Raw genomic sequence first — 27,396 nt, 5'->3', positions numbered from 1 at the left:
TGAAATATGCCATTGGTATTTTAATGGGGAGTGCATTGAATCTATAGATTGCTTTGGGTAGAATGGACATTTTGATGTTGTTGATTCTACCAATCCATGAACATGGTATGTTCTTCCATCAGGTTATGTCTTCTTCTATCTCTTTTTTCAGTGTCCTGTAGTTTTCCGCGTATAGGTTTTTTACCTCTTTAGTTAAATTTATTCCTAGGTATCTTATTTGTTTATTTATTTATTTTTGTGGTGCAATGGTAAATGGGATTGCTTTTTTAGTCTCTCTTTCTGTAAATTCATTACTGGTGTATAGAAATGCCATAGATTTCTGGGGCTTAATTTTGTATCCTGCTACATTGCTGAATTCATTTATTGTCTAATAATTTTTTGATGGAATCCTTAGGGTTTTCTATGTACAGTATCATGTCATCTGTGAATAAGGAGAGTTTTACTTCTTTTTTTAAAAAAATATATTTTATTGATTTTTTACAGGGAGGAAGAGAGAGGGATAGAGAGTTAGAAACATCGATGAGAGAGAAACATCGATCAGCTGCCTCTTGCACACCCCCTACTGGGGATGTGCCCGCAACCAAGGTACATGCCCTTGACCGGAATCGAACCTGGGACCCTTGAGTCCGCAGGCCGACGCTCTATCCACTGAGCCAAACCGGTTTCGGCAGTTTTACTTCTTCTTTTCCAATTTGGATGCCTTTTATTTCTTCTTCTTGTCTAACCACAATGGCTAGTATTTCCAGTACTGTGTTGAACAGGAGTGGTAAGAGTGGGCATCCCTGTCTTGTTCCTCTTCTAGGGGAAATGGTTTTAGTTTTTGCCCATTGAGTATGATGTTGTCTGTGGGTTTGTCATATATGGATTTTATTATGTTGAGGTATGATCCTTCTATTCCCACCTTGCTGAGAGTTTTTATCAAGAAAGGATGTTGGATTTTGTCAAATGCTTTTTCTGTGTCAATTGATATGACTATGTGATTTTTATCTCTCAATTTGTTTATGTGATGTATCACGTTTATTGATTTGAGGATATTGTACCATCCTCACATCCCTGGGATAAATCCTACTTGGTCATGGTGTATGATCTTTCTGATGTACTGCTGTATCCGATTTGCTAGAATTTTGTAGAGGATTTTGGCATCTATGTTCATGAGGGATATTGGCCTGTAATTCTCTTTCATTATGTTGTCTTTATCTGGTTTTGGTATTAGGGTGATGCTGGCTTCATAAAATGAGCTTGGAAGTGTTCCTTCCTCTTGAATTTTTTGGAATAGTCTGAGGAGGATAGGTTTTAGTTCTTCCTTGAATGTTTGGTAAAACTCCCCTGTGAAGCCATCTGGCCTCAGGCAAGAATTTTCTTTCATCTTCTTTCCTGCTAATGGTGTTTATTTGATGTAAATGTTCAGTTCTTAGCTTAATAATGGGTGTCCCAGAGAATCAAAGAGATATAAGAGGATTCTTAACATATGTTTATTCCTATTTAATTTATGTTTTATATCTTTCTACCGGAAACTGAACAAAAAAGTGTTTCCCCCCCCACAAAGCCAAATACTCTGCATGACCTTGTTACCCCAAGGTTGGGCTTTCTTTCTTTTCAGGTGATAACCCACAGAATTGGCTTTATATAAAGGGTTAGTGCAGAAAGCTCATTCTCTCCTTTGGTTATACATAACTCCCAGGCATTAAGCAACTCATTTCGTTGTTTCTGAGGCCAATAATCATTCTTTTCTTTCTGCATCTGGCAGGCTGTGGATTTCAATTTAATTCACAAACTTATAGCTCGTGTTGAAGTAATTTCTGCTGAGAAGTGATTTTTCTAGCCCGTTGTTCAAATTTTTCAGTTAACAGTCAACATTTGAATGGGTGTACTGGGCTATAGATTGTCAGTATAAGACTTTGTTCTTTTAATCTACCTTTCCTCCTTCAGAACTGTAGGATTTTCTGAATATTTGTTCAGAGTTAACCAAGGCAAGTTTAACTATTATCTTCCCATGTAAATGATTAATGCATTAACACCCAGCTTTGTTCTCCTCATTTATACCTCCGTCTACTTAAACCTAGATCCAATCTGTTAAAAAAAATGCGAACACTAGGAAGACTTTACTCAGCAATGACTAACTGAATTTTCTTTGCTGAGTCTAACCTTGAAAAACATTGATAATTAAATTCCACAAACAAAATTAATCGTATCTACTAGTAGTTACAGATTTTTCCTTATCAAACTTTTGAACAAAACTACTTAAAGTATAAGGTACTAGCTAGAAATTCAATCAAAGTTAGTGCTAGTTTACCTCTGCATGTTCATACCTCATACACGTAATCTATAGTCACATTTAAAAATATATAAGCTCTATAAGGGCAGAGATGTTTTTCTCTCATTCTCTGCAGCAGCGAACATGCATGTGTGTGTGTTCAGATACACATGCACACACACACGCACACACAGGCACACATACATATACTGGAAAGTCAACATTGGAAAGTTCCCTGAACAGTTAGGGAAAGGAGAGAGACATTGTGGTGTCATAGAAACAATCTTGACTTGGTATCTGCTCTGAGTTGTTCTACTAACTGTGGGAATCTGGAACAAGTTATTAATAGCTTCTGGCTCACTTTTATCTTGTCTTTATATTAAGACAACATTCGAAAGTTTACTTTTACATCAGTTGTTAGTATAATATTTGTTAGAAGGTGGAGAAGGTGATGCTGAAGGGGAAGAATAAAACTTTAGGCTGGAGAGAGGGTGGTCCAGATTTTCGGGGGTGGGGGCATTTCTCACTTTTCACTCTTACCTATAGTTAGAGTTCTTTAGAGGGCTATAACTCAAATGCACTGTGAATGGATTTGTACAGAAATTGAATAATATCCAGCTTTAATAGGCAGGTCAAAATGCAGAAATAATATGGATACTTGAAATAGCAATTTTTTTAAAAATACAGCAAAGGAAGCAACAGTAACAAAGTGTCACAATACAGATGGAAGTTCCTATCGGGCATATGTGCTGGGGAGGCTGGGAAATTTCATGTAGGATCTCAACCAATTGTGACCCAATCCTGAACCTATCCAGCTAATAATTAACGCATGGGCTCATCATGCAATCAACTGTAAATTCTCACTCTTGAAGAATTGGCAGTCTTTCCTTTCCCATAAAAGGATGAGTGTTGATGACTAGGAATCATAAATTAAGTTATGAAAGTAGGCTTATTTAATGGGTTAGGGTCATAGTTTTTTTTAATAAGTAAATAGCTGGTCTGAGTGTTTATACTAGCTGAAGTTAAAAAATGATTTGTGATTTTTTTCTCTTTGGCTACACATTTAATTACTAACTGTTGTCAAGTACATTTGTTAGGTGACATCACTAAGAATCTAAAATTGTATTCCATTGCCCAGAAAATTAAATCAGATTCCTTAGCTTAACTGGATGTCACATGCAATCCAAATGCCTATTCAAGTGCATTTTCTTTCAATACTTTCAGTCAGTGGTGCCTCAAGTTTTCTCACTCTCAGATGGTATTATTTATGCTGGATCTGTATTAGCTGGAATATGCTCCTACTTTGGATTCAAATTTTATTCAGTCTTTAGTATTAACCTCAATTGCCACCCCATCCAAAGCCTTCTGTTTGCAACAGCATTTATTCATTCTTATTTGTTATTCATTTATTCATGTATTCACAACCACTCCACAAATATTTATTGAGTACCTTCTTTGGTACAGGTAGTCCTTTCCTAAACATGAGTTTTATTGCAGGTAAAGTCATATCCAAGTAATTATACTGAGATTGTATTTTAATGTTTATTTTCCCGCCTCTGTAAAAGTGATCTCATTATGGCAATGATTATGGGTTGTTTGTTTGTTTTTTTAAGGAGAGATTATGATAGTGTAAAACATGACTAGGCAGGGAGTTAGGAAGCTGGTTCTCTGTCTCTTATTGGCTGCAACTTAATTTGGGGCTAATTCAAACAAGACATTTATTAAGCTTCTCTCAAGTTTATTGCAGTGTTAGGCACTATAGTTGATACACAAATAAATGTATTTTATGTATGTTTGTTACTGACATGCATTAAAAATTTATTTTATGGAGCCAACAATCTAGAAGAAAGACCCTTAACCTGAGACCTCTAGAGGAATGAATGTTTTAGCTCCAGATGATTTTAATGTAAATTTTTGGATATGCACTTATATGCATTTTTATGAGGAGATGGTGAATAGCTTTTAGATGTTAAAAGTGTCACTGAGCCTTAGCTGGGTGGCTCAGTTGGTTGGAGCATCATCCAGTGCGCCAAAAAGTTTCTGGTTTGATTCCCCATCAGGAAGGGTACAGAAGCAATTAACCGATGCTCTCTCTCTCTCTCTCTCTCTCTCTCTCTCTCAATCAATCAATCAATAGAAACATACCCTTGGGTGAGGATTTAAAAAAAAAGAAAGAAAGGTGCCATTGATCATTAAAAAAAAAAAAGGTTAAAAAGCTCATGATCTCAGTGTCCCAGCTAAAGAACAAGAGCCACAGAAGAACAACAATATACTAAGCTGGGTTTGGAAAAAGGTAAAATGGTACCTAACTGTGGTCATTTAAGCAATGGCTTTCTGAAAAAATAACTCTTGGATATATGCCATGTATCGTTTGGCTTCAGCTTCCTTGTGGAAAAAGAAGATAAACTATAGAATCTCCGTTATTCTTCCCAGTTGTAAAATTTGTTTTTTCCTTGATTAGATTATGAAATGCCTATCAAAATGCTGGCCACGTCATGGGGATTCAGAAAACATCTGTTCATTATTCCTGAAATGAAACTTTTAAAATGTGTTGTCCCAAACATATCCACTATCTTGAGTTAAAATTGCAGATTATTATAGCATTAGCTCCCCAATGTTCCATGAATGAAAGGAAACTTAACAGATGTTTATGTCATTGCTCACACTCTTTCACTTGGCAGATCAGAAAGTTTAATTCATTAGTCTCCTTTATTGATTCACTAGAGGCCCGGTGCACGAAATTCGTGCACGGAGGGAGGTTGTCCCTCAGCCCAGCCTGTTACCCTCTCCAATATGGGACCCCTTGAGGGATGTCCGACTGCCCGTTTAGGCCCGATCTATGATCGGGCCTAAACGGGCAGTCGGACATCCCTCTCACAATCCAGGAATGCTGGCTCCCAACTGCTTGCCTGCCTGCCTTCCTGATTGCCCCTAACCGCTTCTGCCTGCCAGCCTGATCACCCCCTAACCACTCTGCTGCCAGCCTGTTTGCCCCCAACTTCCCTCCTCTGCTGGCCTGGTCACCCCTAACTGCCCTCTCCTGCAGGGTTGATCACCTCCAACTGCCCTCCCTTGCAGGCTTAATCCCTCTCAACTGCCCTCCCTTGCAGGCAGGGTGCCTCCCAACTGCCCTCTCCTGCTGGCCATCTTGTGGTGGCCATCTTGTGTCCACATGGGGGCAGGATCTTTGACCACATGGGGGCAGCTATATTGTGTGTTGCAGTGATGATCAATCTGCATATTACTCTTTTATTAGATAGGTTAGCATTTTTAATACCTTTATATTTTTATTATGCTTTCCATTACAACATTTTGGGTCTCTTCATTATCTTTATGCTTTGTGGGGGTAGGAATTATCTCAAATCCATCCAATATTATCCAGCACCTAACACATTTAACCAAAAGGGAGCTTAATAAATAGTGGATGACAAATGAAATACAATGGGACCTTGTTTCTCGACCTTAATTAGTTCTAGAAGGCTGTTCCAAAACTGACTCATTTATTCCCATTAGAAATAATGTAAATTGAATTAATCTGTTACAGACCCCCCAAATGATTCCGTTTTAACCTTTCTCATATACAGTGCATGTCTATTGTACTGTTTAATCTATAAACACTTTAAAAACAAAAAGTACACGAAATGTAAATGAAAATGTAACAAAAAGGAAAGGAAATGTACAGTAAAAAATGAAAATTTAAAAATAATTATAAGCAGCAATAAAAGCAAAAAACAAAAATAAACCAAAAATATTCACAGCACAACATCCTGAGATTATAACAGTGGTAAACTGACTCATATTCATGCATTCTCTCCTTTGTCACCTGAGCAGTGTGTGACTGATCATACAGATATCAGCATGAAAGGGTTGTCAGGTTGAGAAGCAAGTTGTTCAAGATGGGAGATGTTTGAGAAACGAAGTTACACTGTAATCTGTAAATTGCCTACTTCAGTATAGCAGAGATGGCAGCTTCAAGTCCCCACACTGCCTTGTTCTCTGTGAGTTATTATGGGCCAGTTTCTTAAACTCCCTGCCCTCAACTTCTTCATCTGTAAAGTAGAATAATTTTTTCTGATTAAAATTAATTAGGTGATTGGGAGAATGTCATAAGTGAGGAGAATCCAGGTTTGTGGGGACCTCAAGCTTGTATAGTGCCTCATCCTTTTTAAGAAAGAGTATTAATGGTGAATACAAAATTTGCCAACTAGAACATTTTTAAGGCTTTATTTAGATTGGGAGAAGAAATCATAAATTACAGAAACAAAAACATTGAAAAATGCCAATACATTCCAAAATATTACCATCATGATTAGTAAACATCCGGATTCATCTTTATATACTTTATTTCTTACAAATTTTTGTCTGCATGCACCCATACTTCCTCTTTTATATGATAATGATTTTTAATATTTTCTATAGAGAGAACGGAAAGAAATGTTATTCTTTTCTCTACCAAAGTAAATTGAAAGGTTTTTTTATTATTATTATTGATGGTTTAGGAAGTATTTTTATTTATCTTTATAATGCATTATCAGAATTAACACATTCTAACTTCCTCCAGGACTTCACCCTCAGGCAGTTCTTGTTTGGAGGGAAGTCTGGGAGAAGTCACCTTTGGGCTTTCACTTGGCATGATCTAGAGAGGCATGTGCCTCTGCAGTGGCTCCAGCTTGGCTAGGTTTTCACTGCTCCCTCTTGACTCCCCATCCCCACCCTTGTGAGAATGTCTTGTTGTGAGAGTTGAGGGAAAAGTGGCCGAGAGCCTAGGTCACAGTGACCCTGACGTATCGTATTCACATCCTGAGAGTCACGGATAAGGTCCAGACACTCCTTGAGGTCTCTTGGGGATAGATGGTCTTTGAAGTCCAAGTGGACTGAAGAAGTGCTGGCAGCCTGCCGGCTGATTATACTTGCTGGTAGTACCTGCTGCAAACCATGGATGATTTCTAGGAGGTGTAAGGTGACCACCCTCTGGGGCCACCTTCCAAAGCCTCCCAGCCCCCTGAGCTAGGGCAGTTGCTTCCTCACTACAGGCAATGCAAAATGCAGGCGTTGGGGCCCCTCTGATGTTGTGTTAAATCTGCCTCTCATTCCAAGTACTCCATAAGTTAGAACTTACCATTGTTATTTTGCACTTTCATTGCCAAATGATTTTTTTTGGTAAATGCCTAGGACTTGTGCAGTGAATATCATTTGTGATCTGATATACTTTAAAAAAATTTTTTTAGGAATAATTATTTTTCTCCACTTTACCCCAAACAGGGTAGAATTTCAGATGACCTGAACTTCTAACGTAATGGATTTTTAAATGGGTTGCACCAGACAAAATTTGTGTTTAATACTTCATGAGTATATTAATATAAATCTTGTTGAAATAAAAATGCTTTATTTCATGTATTCTCTTTTTTAAATATCTTGTTTATTGATTTCAGAGAGGAAGGGAGAGATAGAAAGATCAATGATGAGAATCATTGTTCGGCTGCCTCCTCCACGCCCCACACTAGGGATTGAGCCCACAACTCAGGCAGAATTCAACTGTGACCTCCTGGTTCAAAGGTCAACACACTCAACCACTGAGCCATGCCAGCCAGGCTATTTCCTTCATTCTTAAATATCATTTGTAGTGGATGTCATTCTGTGGCCATATTCTCTTTCAGGAATGAAGAACTTGTTATCTCACCTAGTGGGAGTGCTACTTGCTAGAGTTTTCAGCTGACAGTCTTCTCTGGGAGAAACTTTCAAAGAGCACACACAATCCCCAGGGCAACCAGTGTTCTTTGAGGGGAGGGGAGGGTCATAAAGGCCATTGTTTCCCAATTTGTACAACTGCAGCGGGCCAACAGGCTCCCCAGCTCCACAAAACCCAGTCACTGAGTGCAGAGTGGCCTCCCTCCTTCCTCTGCCCATTTCTGCTTTCTTGCCTTCCCCCACAGGTAGTGATTCTGCAAACCTTCCCCAATCTACCTCCTGCACGTGAATCAGTCAGAATCTCCTTCCCAGAGAACCTGCTGTGAAACACCATCAATTTTTTAAGCACAATCTTTTTAATAACAGCTTTTCTGGGGATGAGGATAGAGATCATTTATACGATGTGACCCAATTTCAGAAACATTCAAATTGAAAAAAAAAAAGCTTCTTACCGTCAAGGAAGGGCGCTCCCCACACGTGCTGTAATTGCTTGCTGCGTGAACACGCTGGCTGCCACCAATAACCTGAAGCACTTAGAAGCCTTTCATGGAAGCCATTATCTGAAGAAAGGTTAAAGATTGTTGTTCTTTTCTTTTCTCACTGCAGTTTTCTCTCTACATGCTCTCCCAGCTTGATCTCCTCTGAACTCGAGGTTTTAAGTCAATGCATTATTTCTCTAGTACTGCTACCTCTTGAGCTTGTAATTTGCATATTTGTCTGTCTGCCAGAGCATTTCTTTGATAGGCCACCAACCTCCCAAAATTAACACGTCCCTCACACCAGACCTATCTCTGTCCAATCTCAATCATCACTGCCCTGACCTTCCAAACCATAAAATCTGTTAGTCATCTTAGACTCTTCCTCCTCCCTCATTCGACATAGTACTTGCCAATTTTGCTGGGACATAGTACTCCAATAAGCAATACTTTTCAGTTCCTATTGCTACTTCCTCAGTTTAGCTCCTTAGCTGGATTGCTACAATAATAATTGATTCATTTTCCTACCTTCAGTCTTGATTCCTTTAAATACAGCTTTTGCACAATGGTCAAGATGAATTACATCTCACACTCTGTATTTATTGCTCTCCACACCATCAGCCATACTTCCTAATGACTCGTTTATTTGTTTTCTGACTTTCTGGTCTGTGTCCTTAGAAGAAGAGTGACTGGAGCATAGCAGGGGCTCAATAAATATTTGATGAATGTGTAAGTGAATGAAGGAACCAGGACTAAATTTCAGTTGTCTTCCTTCTTGTGTAATGGGCAAATTACTTACTTTCTCTGAGTTTTACTTTATTTGTAAAATGAGGCTGATATTAATGATGCCTCCCATATTTTTCTCAAAGGTTCTTTATGAGATAGCAATGCAATATTAATAGATGGTGTTATAAGTTCTTATGCCTCTTGCACAATCTCAAGTGCTATACATGTAAAATTTAACCTTCACAATAATCATAGGAGGTATGTTCATGAGCATCTCCACTTTGCTGATTTTGGGTGGAGGAAATGAATCAAGGTATATACATGTCTTGAAGTCACCTAGAGAGTAAAGAAGAGCCAGGACTTACAGGCACATAGCTGGGACCACGGCAGCCTTGACTGTGTGCTTCCTCATTCTGAGCCTATACTAGTGAAAATGACCCTAGATAGGAATCCTATGGCTTTAGGATATTGAATTGAACAATATTGAATTACAATAGTATCAATTACACTGAAAAAGTTTTCATATAAGTCAATATATTTTTAAAACTTTTTCTAGACTTTTATTATTGATTTTTTAAAATCCTTACCTGAGGATATGTTTATTGATTTTAGAGAATGAGGAAGGAAGAGAAGAAAGATAGAGTAAGGCATAGATCTGAGAGAGAAACATCGACTAGTTGCCTCCCTTACATGCCCCGACCAGGATTGAACCTGAAATTTAGGTATGTGCCCTTACCTAGAATCAAACCCACAACCTTTTGTTGTACGGAATGAGGCTCCAACCAACTGAGCCACCTGCCAGGGCTTATTATTGATTTTTTTCAGTATGCTTTCTAAGAAAATATATATTATCAATAATATCAGTACTATTGATATTATTGTAATTCAATATTATTCAATTCAATAGTCCAATATACCAATACTGGTTTGTGATCACAAAATGTGTCAGGAATAATTTCAGATTTTTGTAATTTTTTGAAACTTTATTTTAAGTCTAGTACATAGACTTTTTTGTCTAGCTCATGGATGACATGTTATGAATATTTGATGTGTTCATTTTTTTTATGTGCTATTTCTGTAAGGTAGAATGTTTTCCTCTATTCCTATATATTTATCCTAATATACATATATACTACATACAACATTGTTTATTCTTCTAAAATTTGCCATAGGCAGTGGTTAATTGGAACCAGCTCTAATTGGCTTGTGAGAGCAATGGTTCAGTATTCAGGCATTTTGTGAACCAGTTGTTAAACCACTGGCTGGAAATCAGTGTAGTAAGATATTTACATAATATAAATTAGCAAATGTTACAAATCAGTGTGGTTTTCATTTTTATTTCTGAGAGCCAGCTTACTTGCATACCATAGACCATAGCCCTTTCATTTTTTGTTTAGTATAAATTTCTAAAAAGTGTTTAAGATCTTTAATAACTTCTTATTTTTCCTCTGTATAATTTTAAACTATATTGTTAGGTGCATGAAGGTTCATGATTAATATATCTTATTATAGGTTGTAAATTTTATACATGTGCTTATCCTTTGTATTGCTTAGTACTTATCATTTGAATTCTATTATTCTAGTATTAGTATTACTATACTTCTTAATTATTTGCATTTTCAAGTTTTTTGTACCATTTAAAAAATGTTTTTATTAAATTATTGGGGTAACATTGGTTAATAAAATTATATAGATTTTAAATGTACAATTCTATGATACATCATTTGTATATTTCATTGTGTGTCTACCACCTAAAGTCAGATCTTCCATCACCATATATTTGACCCCCTTTATTCTTTACTACCTCCCTCCCCTCCCTTTCCCTTTGGTAACCACCATATCGTTGTCTGTACCATTTTATTTTTGTTCCATTTCTTATAAATGACATATTTTAAACTTTATCTCTCTCTTTATTTTTAAAACACAATCTAAGTATCTGTCATTTAGTAATCAGATAAAGATTTTATCCCATTTTTGCATATGTGGGTGGGTATACTTGTATGTTTAGACTAACTACTGCCACATTATGTTTTATGTATATTTTTTACTGTGCTTCCTTTGTTTAAATTTTCTTTTTTGCCTCCCGTGGCCTTCCATTAGATAGGTTAAGTGTCATTTCCTTTTGGTTTGGAAATTATAATGATATATCTAGGGTTTTCTTTTCCTCCAGTAAACTTTTCTTTTGATTTTTGCAATTAATCATCATGAATGTATTTCACCTTCTTCAAATAATCTTAACATGAGTTTACTTCTCCCACATTATTTTCCATATGGAGATTACTTAAAATTTTTCTTCCATTTTGCTGGTTGGAAAGGTGTATGTTAGGTCAGTGGTTGCCCCTGGTGGTGGGAATTGGGAATGCAGTGACTGCAAGTTGGCATGAGAGAAATTTGATTATAGATGTTTTATAATCATGTTGGTGATGGTGCTTTCACAGATGTATACACTTGTCAAAATTCTGCATATTGTATACCTAAAATGGGTGTATTTTATTATCTTGAAATTATACCTCAATAAAGTTGATATTAAACGTGTGGTGGAGAATGTCAGCAAGAGCAAAGCTATAGGATATAGAAAAGGCCCATTACCAGTTGCATCTCAGGGAATTATAATGGCACATATGTTCCAGCAATACTTTGTAGCTTAGAATTTGAAATCGGCAAAATAGATGTAGCAGAAAGATAAAATGTGGGGGAAATTCAGGGTGCTTCTTAGGATATGACAGTGACTAACTGAGCCATCTGCTGGATAGGGAGGCAAGTGCAGCTAAGAGGCTAATAGTTGTGACAATGGGGACAATGTAGTTATAAATAAATTAAAAATAAAATCCAACAAACATGTGATATGCACTTATCATGTATCATGAATACTTTTCTGTGTTGGAGGTACAGGACTAAATGAACTAAACAAGGTTTCTGACCACAAGAATGTCACATTTTTGCAAAATAAATAAATGAATGAGGTTTTAAAAAAGTACTTAGACCCAAATATACTAAATGTTAACTTGTTTAATGCCCCAAACTTCCTCAAATATCACATTATACCTGCCTTAGAGAAGCGTACTAACTAGCGTTTTTCAAAAACCCACAAACCCTTTTCAAGAATGTTTGCACCTAATGATAAAAAAAAAAAAAAAAAAAAAAGCACATGGCCCTGGTCAGTCTGGCTAAGTTGGTTGAGTGTCATCCTGTGCACCAAAAGGTTGCTTGTTCAATTCTTGAACAGGGCATGTACCAGGTTGTGGGTTTGAATCCCCAGTCCAGGTGCATGTCGGAGGCAACCAATTAATGTTTCTCTCTCACATTGATGTGTTTTTTCCCTCTCCCTTCCTCTCTATAAAATCAATAAAAAATGTAAAAAAATTTTTTTTAAAGCACATGAACATATTGCTACATAGAACTATACTAAGAGATATGCCCTCTAAATACATATATGCATCATCATTGTTTATCTTATATGATAAACTTCCTGAGGTTTTTTTTATTCACCTTTTATGATACCATCTATTTAACGAATGTTTTTTCAATAGTCATGATAACCTAGCTATCCAAATTTTATCACTGCCTTTGTCCTTGGCATTATAGATATTTAAATGTGTACAATTTGCTTTGGAGACTTTCCAGTATAATTTAGCAATTTGTATTGTTTTAAGTATTCCCAAGAAAAACATTTTATTTAAAAGTTTATATTTAAAATACATATATTTTATAAACCATGTATGAAATTGTATTTTTAAAAGAAGAAACATCCTACATAATCATTTACTTTTGTTGTTTTGATAAGCTGAGATTTATGGGCCCTATTATCATGTGTGTGGCTTTACAAGAGCATTAAATACCAACTTCAGATCTTATCTTTGTATGGATTACTTTTTCAAAATCACAGTAGTAACCATGGTAACATAGTTCATATATTTTTTAACTTACTAGTGAACACAGATTATTTCACAAAATTTTATGCTTGACATTTTCATAATATGGGTGTCAATTAAAAGTAGTATGAACGCAATTACTGAAAAATGCTAGTACCATTAATGACAGCCAGGGAAATCTGAGACATCTGAAGATATCAGTTTCTCAGCTGTACTCAAATGGGACTGATTAAGAGATCCACAGGAGTCATAGGTCTGCAAACTATAAACTGTGGGTCAAATTCACCAATTGTTTTGATAAATGAAGTTGTATTGGAACACAGCCATACCCATTCATTCATGCATGGTCTATGGCTGTTTTCACAATGGAATAGCAGAGTAACATCCTCAAGACAGACCCTACAACGACCTATTATTACAAAGCCTGATGTACTGTCTGGCCCTTTAGAGAAAATGTTTACCAATTCCTGCTTTATACAGGGGCAACAGATTTGTCCACTCTTACCTACCACTACTTTCAGACTGTTATCAAATGACTGCCTTTTCTCTGAATACACACTGCACTGGTTTGTGTATGTTCTTGCTCAGCTCTTTCTTCCACCTAGAATGTTGTTTCCTTTTAAAAACTCATGTGTAAAATCTGCCTATCTTTACGGTGTGATTCCAATAACACTTCCTCCATGAAGTTTTATAATAAAAAGAAAATAAAATTCCAGGGACGTAGCTCCCTTCCATCCCTTAACATATTTGCTACAGCCCCTGCCTCTCTCTTTCTTGCGCTTGCCTGGCATACACAGCTATGATTCAGGCCAGTTTTCTACCTATTCTAGGCCTACCTGTTCCTTGCAGCTTAATGTGGCTGGAGAAAACACACACTAATCTTACCTCCTGGCCATTCATGACCACGAACTTCCAATAGGCATGGCTCTCATCCCATACCTATTTTAGTTTATTCTCTTTCTTACCTTGATGGTGATTTCTTTCATTCTCCTCTGTCCTCAACCCCTAGCACCTCTTCCCCATCGTCACTCTCTGCTAATGACTGTTAGTCCTAATTAACTGGGAAAATCAAAGCCGTAGTTGAGAACTTACACCTCCACATCGACCTACCTTCCAATAAAGGACAGCTACACTCCCTTACATTCTTTATATTATACATTCAATCTTGGTTTGCCCTCATTTTTAGTGTGTTTGAGTGAATCGATAAATGTCTTTACCGTATAAACTTATATTTAGAACTCTTGTTGTTAAGTCTATGAGAATTTATTTTACATGTGCAACTAGGCAAGTAAACAAAGAGAATAAAACAAAGCAAAACAGTCATGTGTTAGATTATATTTTCTCAGTGGGATATTCGACAATAGTGGTACAGAATGTAACATATTTACAGCTCTTTTCACAAGTCACTCCAGAATTAAAGCTCTTAGAACTGGCCTGATGTGTTGATGTGCCTGTCCACTCTTCTTGTGTTTACCCCTGGGCAGTGACATCCTGCGAGGCTAGCAGTGCCGGTCATCAGGTCAACAAGCACTGTGCAGTGAGACCCAGTCACAGGACTGCCAAAACTTACGGTTTAAACACACACACACACACACACACACACACACACACACACACACACACACACTCATTTTTTTTTTTTCCAAGAGAGAGAGATGTGAGAGAAAACCATGTATTGGTTGGTCTCTAATCTTGGCTATCTTAGACTTACTGTGGGGCCCAGACAGTTTACCAAATGTTGCTAACCCTACCCCATAGGATTGTTGTGAGGATTAAATGTGATGTATATATTCAGTGACTAATAGAGTGCCCATGGGAAAAAAAATAGGTGCTCAATAAATATTAATTCTTTATTTCTTTCCCCCCACCCCCTGTAGTTTATTTGTGTTTTTAATGGATCATTATTTCCCCTGGATTCTATTATAGGAAGTATTCTGGATGGATGGCTGCTGGAAACCCATTGCCATAACCAGCTCTTCTTCAATATTTAAGGCTTTATCTGGGCATTGAGTAATGAGAATTTCGGTAAGAATAATTAGATGAAGATAGTACTGTATATAGACTTTTCTAAAAGGTCACTTAAATCTCAGATATTTCATAATGTGACTCTTCTTTAGAGATCTTGGGATGTAACAGATGTCTATTCTCACATGGATTTTTCTTATTTTGAAAGTAAATATAATGGGTTTTTTAACTCTGTTAACAACCTTGATATACTCTTTGTGTCTTGCTTGTAAATGTATTATTTCACTTACCTCACTATATTGTTCTTTAAATATATATCTCCTCAGTGAATTGTGCAGTATGGGTGTTTGTTACTCATCCCTTCAGCATAGACTAAATTAATCACGGAGTCTTAGTGGTTAAAGTGACAGTCAACACTGCCATCTGAAATTCTAAAGCTTTGACAACATGAAAGAGGCCGACAAAAGTATCTAAATTCTGGGAGGTCCTAAGAGAGGTGATATTTCTAAATCACCAAGAAAGGTTATTACACAGTGGCTCTCATGATGGCATGAGTGTCTTCAGTTACTTCCATTTCTATCCAATTTGTTCTCCAAATGATGTTATTAATTTATAATTAATTTTCATACAGTTGCATGAAGTTAATCTAGAACTATAAACCTAGGTTAGTATTTTGTGTTATTAATCTATACTGCATAAAATATGTTGAACTATTTAAAAATGAAAGAAGGATGAGAAGGAGATTAAGGATAATAAAAAAAATAGTGGTGATATTATTAGATTTGTACATTTTCTTAAAATGATATATATTTAAAACATACTAAAGAATTTTGTCCACAAGAAACAAAGCTGGAGGGCAGGCAACACAGCAGATAAATTCTAGTTTTATTAATTCTGAAAAGGAACATTAATTCTTAAATTTTGATTTAAAGATATGATAAACTACTAATTTTAATATCACCTTTTAACTAAAATATTTAATCATTTTCTCTATGATTTTATTTTCCAGAAACCATATTGGAGGAGTACGTCCATCCAGTGCTATTTGTGTTTACTTCTGAATAGTCATTTCTTAACTGAGGCTGGCATTCCTGTCTTCATTTGGGGGTAATTTTATCTTTAGGCATAAACATCATCATGCTAATTGCCACTCTTCCTCAATATCTTCCCTATGAAATGGTGTATGTTCAGTCGGCTTACACCTTAGGTAGTCAGTATTTGGGGTATGAGAGAGGGCTGATTATGGAGACTCAGGAGGTTTGATAAACACTGACCATTTCTATATTCTAATAGGATCGCAAAGGGTATTAACATCCTGCAGATAAAATGGACCTTTTGATATATAACTACACTTGAAAGTACCTTCCTTATTAATATCCTGCATGATTTTCATGGCAGTAACAAAATAGATATTTAGGATTCAATCATGTTACTTTTTTTTAATCTAATTCCTGACACTGGCTTCTCCTATCCTTTGAGCCCTATCCTAGTTCATTTGGAAGCATTTCTTTCTTTCTTTAGACCTTTTGTCTTTCCTACTAATAAACATTCATATTTTCCATGCCGATTAACTTTTTTCTTCTTTCTTAGATGCAACTAGTAAACCGCGCCACTTGACCTAAGCACCCAACCTGTAGCTCTGTAATCTGACTCAGGTCAGCCTTTATCTCACAGTGTGGGGAACCGATAGATTTGCACAGGTAAACCTTCCTCACAGAAGGATTAGTGTTGGTTCAGTGCTTCTATGAAAATCCATGAGGGCACAGCTATTTTTAGTGAAGCTTTCAGAATCATCCCATAATCATTTGGTCAGTGTACGTGTCTTTTGTCCAGATTCAAAATTTCTGTTTTACCAAAATGAGTAAGTATATGATCACTCAGCCTAGATTGGGCTTAAAGTATGTCATGTTTATGGAGAAGGCAGCTGCAAGCATAGCAATGATGTGCACAGCATACAAGGGGCATGTTTAATGTACTGTAAAGAACATTTCAGTTCAAAATCATTATATGAAAGTGATTATTGCTCACTTTAAACATTTTACCTATTTATTAGACTTAAAAAGTCCGATGGGACCTCTACTTAAAGAAAAATAGTCATTCATTCAAAAACACTTACTGAGCCATACCACACATTAGGTACTGTTTTTATTCATTATAATCAATTGCACCCGGTTTTTATATGTTAGGTCTTCATAACTTAACTTCAAATTAACATGAGGTTGTCTTACGTGTTCAGTGTTTCTGTTCCTCTACAGGGATGTTGATGCATGAAGGCAAGACTAGCACTCATCTTTTCACTCATCAGGACAAAACATTCTCGCTTGCTCTGTTGCCATTAGTATTTATCATGACAATATTATGTTCATTCAAAATGCTTTACTTTTTGATTTTGCTTTCAGCTGTATCAGTGAAAGTCTTCCAAAAACAGAGGCAAACTGGCAGGATGTAATAAGTGATTTGGAAAAATTTGAAAATCTTATTCAAGTAAGTCCTGATTTTTCCGTAAACTATCTGATGTAATTGTTGTGGAGTAGCCCTGTCCCTGTGTTTTGCTATCAGTCTTAATACAATCGCACTTGAAACAATACTATTTTTGTAGAAATTAGTGGGCCTTGTAGAACCTCAATTGAAATCTTTTACTTACAATTTTTGGATCCTAATTATCTTTAAACTCAATTTATAAAAGGCCCAGCGTGAAGAGCTCTTTGTCACAACAGCCCAGAGATTCCCTTCTTCTACTAGAGAAACCAGACATCTTTGGGGCAATTGCAAGGGGAATAGCCTGACCCTGGGAAAAGCTGTCTGTCTGTGGGCTAGAGAACCCCTTTCCAACCTAATGTCACCCACTGGCCTGATAGCCCTACAGGGTGTAGGGGCAGAGAAGAGGAGCCCACTGACAACTGTGTTTAACAGGAGTGTCTTCTGCCCCGCTGGGTGACACAGCAGGGACTGAGGGAGTCCCAGGGGCAGGAAGTGAGCCACCCTTCCCAATTAGCACAACAAAAATTCTGAAAATGGAACTTCTTTGGAATTTAAGCACACAAACATAGGTCAGACCCCACAGGCTGAAACTAATCAAGGTGACTGCAGGCTAAATTAGCACATTTAAATAGGACCAAGGTCTCCTAATGTAATGGCCAAAGTGCCTGAATACAATTGAAACTCACTCAACATTTTGAGAAGCAGGAAAAATTACAACTTGAGTGAAAAAAGATAATCAACACATTCTGAAACTGACATGGATTAGATGTCAGAATTATTACACAAGGATTTTCAAGCAACATCATAAAATTGCACCCACAAGCAATTACAGATATTCTTGAAACAACTGAAAAAAATCAGAGTTTTGGCAGAGTAATACGTTATATAAAAGGAACCAAATAGAAATTACAGAAATGAAAATATAATAACTGAAATACAAACCACTGATACAATTGCATAGAACAATACACACACGCACACACACACTTTATTGCACATAAATATGGTGAGATCTGAACAAGGTGGGTGGATTGTATCAATGTAATTTTCTGGTTGTAATCTTGTACTGTGGTTATGCAGGATATTACCATTGGGGGGAAATGGTGAAGGATATACAGGGTCTCACTGTAATTTCTCTTATAATTATATACAAGTCTAAAATTATCTCAAAGAATTTAATTTAAAAAGCTTAATTTAATGTCAGTAGGTTGTTCTCATATCTAAAGCAGATAATTTTTTATATTATCTAATTTTCTTCCCTTTTAGTCTATACATATTGATGCCACTTTATATACTGAAAGTGATGTTCAGGTGAGTATAGTTTTTGTTTCAAAATTGCTGTATTTTCCAGTTTTCAAAGTCTAAGAAGTATATTTTTTATAAATTTACTACAATATGTAGTTTTAAAATCTAAAATTTGGTGTTTTCTTATACAATCAATGAATTTTTATAAGTAATTGTTGAGATTGTGGGGCTTTGGAACAAAGAGCTACATAGATGCCTTTTTGGTACAATATATAAAAGCCTTTTCCATCAATGTCAAACAAAATATATCATATAATTTTGTGATGCAATTAAATGCAAGAATCGGGTTAACTGATTTAATTTAAAAGTATCCAACATATCAGTTGTTTCCAGTGCTGGAGTATATTACCATCTTTAATCATATTTTCTACAAATTGCTTAAATGCATTTATGTCCCACATTTTGCATGAATCTCTACAATAGTCAGAAAAGGATTCTGGCTGGTTTCTCTCTGAGAAAAGAAACAAACACAACACAGAAAACCTATCAGAATTAAAAAATAATATTGAACTTGTTACATAAATACTCTGGCATTGCCCAAGGCATGTATGACTTCAAGCATGTTGCTGGTCCTTTTCTTGATTGGTTACTAAAAATCAAGAAACAATTCCTTGACTTCTTCACCTCTTGGAAAACAAACTATGTCATGTATTGCTCAGAATAGTGAGTCCTTTTTGTTATTTCTCAATTAGAACTTCCCTGAAATAGAAGGGTTTGCCCCCACCAGGACTTTCTAAGTACTATTGGAAAGAAGCCATAGCCAGAAACTAGGAAAAATAGATATTCATCGACCATTTAGATAGTGCAGAGCACACAAAAATTGTCTCCCTCCTTAGGCTTCAGCATGCTTTCCATTTTTCTTTGCATTTATTCAAAATAGACAGTAGTCAATTAACCACCAACTCTCAGCATCCTGAAGTTGCTTTTTTTAACCTTGCAACTCTTGGGTTGTAGAAAGAAGCTGAGACTGACATTGAGATTTAAATCCTGACTCAGCCACTTCCTAGCTGTGTTACCTGGGTCTGAACCATGGTTTTATTTTTTATTATTCTACTAGAGGCCCGAACTTGTGCATGGGTAGGGTCCCTAGCGGCTGCTGGTGCTGGCTGGGCCTTCCTTCCTTCCGCGCTGCTCCCTGGTCAGTGCACGTCATAGCAAGCAATTGAACTCCTGAGGGGACACTTTGCATATTAGGATTTTATATATATAGATTTTATTTATTATTTATTTTATTACCAGCTTGGTGATAGTATTTGCCCTTTTGATCCCGCGCAACTGCTTTGGGGGAAAAGGAATGCATTAGTCTCCTTTTATCCATGGGGGATACAATACATTCCACGAACCCCAGTGGATGCTGAAACCATGGATAGTACTGAACTCTATATATACAATGTTTGAGAGAAAGAGAGAAAGACCATATTTGTATAATTTTTTTACAGTACATTATTGTAATTGTTCTAGTTTGTTGTTATTTCCTGTACATACCTAAATATATATGCTAAAGTTATTTTATAAATTAGGCACAGTAAGAGATTAGCAACAATAAATAACAACAAACTACAACAATTACAATAATATACTGTAAAAAAGTTGTATAAAGTGGTCTCTCTCTCAACATATCTTAATGTACTGTATTCACCCTTCTTATGATGATGTGAGATATACAATGCCTCTGTGATCAGATGAAGTGAAGAAATGGAGTGTTATTAAGCTATTGTTTACCTTCTGATGACATGTCAGGAGGGTCATAGAGCCATGCCCTATGAATTGTTTTTTTCCTGGAATTTTCCATTTAATATTTTCGGACTGTGATTGGCCACGGGTAGCTGAAACTATGGAAAACAAAACCACCAATAAAGGGATGGCTACTGTGTTGCCAGTGCCAGGCACATGAGTATGTTTTTCTTCCATTCACCTGTGCAGTAAGCATTGTTCAGGGCCTGCAGGGTCCCAGCACTGTGCAACTCATGGAGTCAAGCATCACATAGGCAAATCCCCAGGTGTTCATTAAATGCCTCTTTTCTTTTCAGTTTAGGTTTTGGTTAAGGTAACCCTTGTGGAAAACATATTTTTGTGGTACCTATAAGTACCTTTCTGATTTGGCTAACCAGGTACTACCCCTGCTTTCATTTTTTGAATAAATTTCCTGGAATCCCATCTGCCTCTGAAACGTGGGAACTTGCAGGAATAGCATGATTGACAGCTACTACTATTTCAAATGTTAACAGTACCACCTGATCCTAAAAGTTCTTTCACTATAGATATCAGTGCTTTCAGAGTCTCAGACAGTATCCTCACCCTTCTACACAGAGGAACCGTGCTCAGTGAGTAAAGGTGGCCTAGGATTTCCACGTTTTCCAGTTTCATTCTTTCTTCTGCACAGTATCACCATCCTCCTTGATTGCTTTGTTAGCAGTTTGCTTTGGTTTCAATTTCAACGCTAAAAAAAAAATCAAGCTGCTTCCTATGTAAAAAAAATTTAGGGGTATTGTGTTTCTTTATAAAATATTTGGATTGACTTTTTTTAAAAAAATCAAAGTGGCATCTATGTGAAAATGAAAAATGGGAAAATAATCTGTTTCTCAAAGTGGTTCTTTGTAACTCTATTTTCAGCCCAATTGCAAAGTCACAGCGATGAAGTGCTTTCTTCTGGAGTTATGTGTTATTTGGCAGGAGTCGAATAATATGGACATTAGAGAGGTGATAGAAAACCTTATCATCCTAGCCAACTCCAGTTTATCATCGAATGGGGTGAGTTACCAATAGTCGTACAGTTACAGCAGATGTTTCTGGCTTGACTGAGGGAAGTCATGAGCTGGATAGAATGGACAGGCAGACCCTCCGAAGGAAGGGGGAGTTAATTCCTGTGGAGTGGCATCCAGAATGGCAGCATCACTAGTGTGTACACGATCCTAAACTGCTCATTGACTTATTCATTCAACACATGTGTACTGCATGGTGCCAAGCAGTGTGCTTCGTTGCTAGAGTGTCAGTGGTGAACCAGTCAGGTCACTGGTTTTTATCAGCAGGTGCAGTGGTTAGACATTACTCCACATAATTAAGGGTTTGGCATAAATACTAGTAATCCATGTTTATTGGATTATTACTCCGCCAGACACGATCTTCAGGGGTTAATTGGTAATTCACCGAGTCCTTCCAATAAATCTGTGAGATAGTTATCCTTGTTTGTTTCAATGTTGAAGAAATTGGAGCACTGAGAGCTTGAATTACTTCCTCTAATTCATGCAGCTAAGAAAATGGGGAGCCAGGATTCAGACCCGAGCAGTTTCATGTCAGAGAGTCTGTCTTCTTATAAATGCTGTAAAAGGATAATAATAAAAATATGAATAATTTGAGTATTAAATATTAATAATTTAGACTATCTCAGGCAACATAAGCAATATAGGGTTCCAGGAAGGCAAAAACTGGGGGCTCCTCCTGTAGGCTGGGAGATCAGAAGGTACAACAGATTATGGCTCTCATGGCAAAACGCTAGTGGCCAAAGCAAAGTGGATAGAAAGAAGTTTTATGAATGAAGAAGATGTAATAATTAATTAATTAAACAAATACTTTTTCAGCCCCATTGCAGGCCCTCAGGAAAATAGAAGTGAAAAACACATATGGGTCCTGCTCTTAAGGAGGGGGGAAGCATAAGTAAACTGATCAATAAGCAAATGAATACAACAGTTACTCACTAAATCCAATGGCCACAAAGAAGGCAGCTAAAGGCACTTTAGAGAAGGCTTACCTACCAAGCTGACATTTGGCAAAGACGTGAGGGAATGAGCATTAAGGATACTTGGGGGCATATGTTCAGGCGGAGGGAACTCTAAGTGCAAAGAGCCTAAGCTTGTGTGGCTGGACACCTTGGATTTTTCCCCAAGAATTCCAGGCTGCTTTACGTCTTTACTTAAATGTCATCTTCTCAGTGATGTCACCACTTTACAGTTTGCAGTCCATGTCCATGTCAGCATGCTATGTCCCCTTCTCTGCATGTCCTACTCTCTGACATACTATGCATTTTACTTAATGAATATTGTCTGCTTTTCCCCACTTGAATGTCAGTTTCAAAGGGGCAGGTTTTGTTTGGTTTTGTTTTGTTTTCAGTGCTGGATCCCAACTCCCAGAACAATGCCTGGCATATACTTCCTACTCAATATATTTATGAAAAGAATATGTTAATGTTTAAAATACTCTTGTGATGTGTCGTTTCTATCTTATTGATAGACTGAGTCATGCAACAGATAATTCATAACAGTATCAATGGTCAGCTCTTTTATGCAATGCTCATAGTCACCCTCATCATGGCATAGTGTGGCACATGTAGTGGAAGGAGTGGGCGGGACTGCACAGTCAAAAGACCTGGACGTGGAGAATTTCATTGATTATGTCAACTGAGCTGTGTCATTTAATGCCTCTGCCTTCCTATCTGACATGATTATTTTCGGGATTAAATCAGACAGCGTTATATGGAATATGACAGTGCCTGGCATAGAATCTGTGCTTGATGAATACTGGTGAATCTGAATTTCAAGTGCTTAATGGATACCGAATCTAATTTTGTTTTTTTGCTGGTAGAGCTTTCATGGTTCAGCTGATCTCAAAAAGTGTATTTATGACTGCTACATTTGAAATATTCTAGTTATCCGTGAAACTATGTTTGAATTACAAGGATTTGTGGTATTCACCTAAATAGTTCAATTCAACCAGCAATGATTGCATGAATACTATGTGTACAGCCCTATGCTAAATACTAGGGAAACAAAATTTCATTGCCGTGCTCTCCTGGAAGCATTTAAGAATAGTGGTATAAAAAGCATAAAACTCCATAACGTCAGTGTCATATGCGATGCACTGTAAGGGAGAATCCACACCAGGGATCCTGATGGGACATTTAGGCTAATCACGGGAGCTCACAGGTTCAGGAAAAACTTCCTAGTCCAGACAGCAGCTGAGTAATCTTAGCTGAAATAGGAAGTGTTGAACAGACAGAGAGAGAAGCAAAGGCAGTGAGGCATCTAAAAGCATGGCCTGCATGGGGATAAAGGTGTGAGCTCAGTGTTCCTAGGGCAGAACGTTTGGGACAGTGGGGAAATGTGCGAGAAATAGGTAAGGCGGGCCTGTGTGCCATGCTGGGAGGCATGGACTTCATTCGAGGGTGGATGAGCAGAAACCATTGAAGGCTGTAAGTAGGAAGTCCATAGTCTGATAGACATGGCTTACTTTTGTCAATGTCCTTAATCCATTATCAAATTAAGCCCACATCAGATGTCTCAGTTCTTTCTAATATGATATTAACTTGCCCAAGTTTTCATGTCTCAAGACCTCACTGTATGATTTGAATGATTTGATATTCCCAGGAAAGAAAAATACCAGACTTTCCATTCTAATCCTTTCTTTTTATTTTGCAGAATATAACTGAATCTGGATGCAAAGAATGTGAGGAACTGGAGGAAAAAAATGTTAAAGAATTTTTGCGAAGTTTTGTAAATATTGTGCAAATGTTCATCAACACTTCCTGATTGCAGTGATCCTCTTCAGCATTTCTGTTATTTACAAACACTTTCCCATTGCTCAGAGGCACTGAAACACTTTGCATTTCCAGTGTGCTGCCAAAGCAAGTTTTTCTAGCAAGAAGATGATCAGGATCTTACGTCCGGTGAATTCTTAGAAATGAAGGCAGAAAAATGGCATTGAGTAACATGATGTAAATGAACATTTATTTTTAATTTATTATTGAAATTGTACATATTTGTAACATAATATAAATTGTTGAATAAAATTATGTACATATTTTATCCTTTGAAATTGCACTGATGTTTTACTTCTTATAAGAAAATAAGTGACATTTGTTAAGGGTGATAGTCAAATTATTTAACAACTGCTGGGTCTGGGACCACTGACTACCAGCCTTCATTTACTTCTCAGCTAGGTGTGGCACCCAGAGGGAGAATTGACTGACTGTCAACAAGATAGGAGGAACTAGGTGCTAAATCAGGGATTTCCTCTGTAATTTGGTTATTGACATATGAAGAATTGTTATAAAAGAAAGAAATTGCAACTTCCTGGCATGTACCAGTAATGTGGCAATAAAACCTTCACTGATAAGTAGAATTGTATGTAGAAAGGTTGCAATGATACTTTATTTCATGCTTTCCCAAGTACAGGTACTTTATTTTTAGTTTTTTTTTGTGTGTGTGCTATATTTGTATAATTAACTGACTTGCTAGAGCCAACACTTTCTGTCATAAAATAATTATTTATATAGCTTTACAATATACTAAGATTTTTAAGCTCTCTTTTAGTGAACTATGACTTAAATGAAATGTCCTTGTCTCATCACAAATTTCTTTCACTCAATTTACTTCTGACCCTTCACTGAGAGACCATAGGGTAGGAATTGATCTTCTATAGAGTTGTTTTCTCTCCATTGCACAGTACAAACTGGTTCTCTGTTGCAACATTCTTTTGTCACCCAGTGCACCATCCATGCTCATGTAGCTCATCAATATACACTTCACATTTTCTTTCAAGATAGTTTTGGAGAAATCTGTATCCTATTTGACCTTCAGAGTCATGTGTTTGCTCTCAGTTGCTCCTTGATCTCAGTCCAGACAAATAGTACTTGGAAGCCACACTTCAAAGTTTAGGGATTGGGATGGTGGCAGTTGTTTGTTGCTTGTTTTTGTTTGTTTGTTTGTTTGTTTGTTTTAATTCATCGGAAATGAAATTTTTAAAATTTATCTTTTGTTTGCCCCCCCTAGATTTCTATTGATAAAAGGTAGGGAAAATGCACCATTTAAACTGTAAGTTTCCAATTCAATCCTTAAAGTTAGCCTCCCTTCAGTGTTTGCTGAGATGGGGGAAGGAAAATCATAGCAGCAGTCACATCACCAATAATAGCAATAGATATTATAGTGACCAAATATCTATTCTGGTGTATAAACAGGCAAGTGGGTTTAAAATTTGGCACTTTTTAGTCCTCAAAAGAAGGATTCCTCCCCATTAGTAACTTAACATGGATCTTAAGAAACCCAAAGCAGCCCAGGCCCTGGCCAGAGCTCAGGCAGGAGGCAACCAATCAATATGTTTCTCTCACATCAATGTTTCTCTCTGTTTTTCCCTCTCTCTTCACTCTTCCTAAAAATCAATGGAAAAATATTCTCAGGTGACGATTAACAAAAAAATAAAATGGAGAGAGAGAGAGAGAAGCCCAAAGCATAGATATGCAACTTCTTAAAACATGCTTAGCTAACTTAAGAACAAAATAACAATGTAAAACATTACCTTTTATTTTTCATTTCTATATTCTTAACAAAATCAGTCTTTCATTTTTATTTCAAAGTTTTTCCTTCTTGAGTTGTCCTCCGCAATTAACCAGCCCAATGTCATTTGCCTCGACAAAGACACTTCGTTCCTGTCTCACCTACTGCCCTAATTGCTGAAAGTGTTTGCTGAATATCATATAATAAAGCACACATCTGTAGGCTTAGAACCTCACATAGTAAAGGTAAAGCTAATAAAAGTCAGGTTTACAGTCCAAAGTCCTATTGATGACTTATAATCTCATCTTTTCTTCATTGCAAAGATAGAAAAAGATGTATGAGAAAATATTATTTCTAACCTCTCCCAGAATAAGCAAAAAGGACTAGAAGGCAGAGGACATGGAAGTGCAAACAGGAACAAGACAGAATTGGTGAGCACAGGGATTTTTAAAACCCAGTCACAGGTCTAGTTTTATATACTCTCATTCTTTATCCTAGAACAGAGAGTCAATGGAATTACTTTATTTTGCTGCTTTTGTGCGAGGAGCTTATATTTTGATGTGTTACTGTTTATGGCAATCAAATTTAATGGCTCATAGGTGAAACTGACGTACACAATAATAAAAACAAGCAATAATTTTAAAATCAAGTAATATTCTCCTCCCCAAAACAGAAATACTAGCAAATGCATTTTTGTTCCTTCGTCTGTGTTATCAGGCTTTGTGTAAGCTTTCTGCATTCATGTGTGAGTCACAGTTAGCAGATGCATACCATGTATAAACATTTTGCCCAGGGGAAATCCCATTTCCATAGAGATTTGGTTCCAAGCTTCTGAGTGTGTCTTATGGCTGAATTTTTGTTTTGACTAAGGAATTATTATGCAAGGTAAATTTTAGCTTCATTGAAAAGTCCCCAATTGTATAATCTATCTGATGCAACACAGAAGAAAAATTAATGAATCATTAATGAAGAGTCATGATATTTTACTTCTTCAATCTGAGACTTCAAAATAAGCTTGAGAGGAATTGCAGAGGAACTCATTACACAGAAGCAGAATTGAGAATTGCTCATTCAGTTTTTAGAACCTTGTCAACACTTCCTGAATGTTATCAGTACCTGAATGTTATCAAAAATCACCTGCAGGTGGTTCATCATCATCATTGTCACTGTTTTCTTTCAGTAAGGAATTCACTCCTTCATGTATATTGTAATCCAATTTGTTGAAAACCTACTCTGTGAACATAATGCTGGGTGCTGCAGTTACAGCCAAGAATAAGGCAGTGGTAGTCTCAGACTTCATGGAGTTTATGTTCTAGCAAGAAAGGCATTTGACCCACTTAATCACTTGAGTGCTCGTTCAGTTA

The 27,396-nt window shown here is 36.8% G+C and overlaps 1 protein-coding gene across 1 annotated transcript in view; it reads left to right on the top strand.

The window, feature by feature from the left end:
• IL15 (interleukin 15) overlaps positions 1-24,478 on the top strand; it is a 63,782-nt gene extending 39,304 nt beyond the window's left edge. The window contains exons 4-9 of the mRNA XM_079770367.1: positions 14,943-15,041; positions 15,991-16,088; positions 17,381-17,465; positions 18,729-18,773; positions 21,381-21,518; positions 24,179-24,478. Of these exons, the coding sequence (XP_079626493.1) occupies positions 15,030-15,041; positions 15,991-16,088; positions 17,381-17,465; positions 18,729-18,773; positions 21,381-21,518; positions 24,179-24,289 (489 nt within the window). The 5' untranslated portion in view covers positions 14,943-15,029 and the 3' untranslated portion in view covers positions 24,290-24,478. The remainder of the gene's footprint in view (positions 1-14,942; positions 15,042-15,990; positions 16,089-17,380; positions 17,466-18,728; positions 18,774-21,380; positions 21,519-24,178) is intronic.
• The last annotated feature ends 2,918 nt before the right edge of the window (positions 24,479-27,396 follow it).

Source organism: Cnephaeus nilssonii (assembly GCF_951640355.1).
Source record: "Cnephaeus nilssonii genome assembly, chromosome: 5".
NCBI lineage: Eukaryota > Metazoa > Chordata > Mammalia > Chiroptera > Vespertilionidae > Cnephaeus > Cnephaeus nilssonii.
Note: the sequence above shows the minus strand (reverse complement) of the source record. Positions and strands in the feature narration are given on the sequence as shown.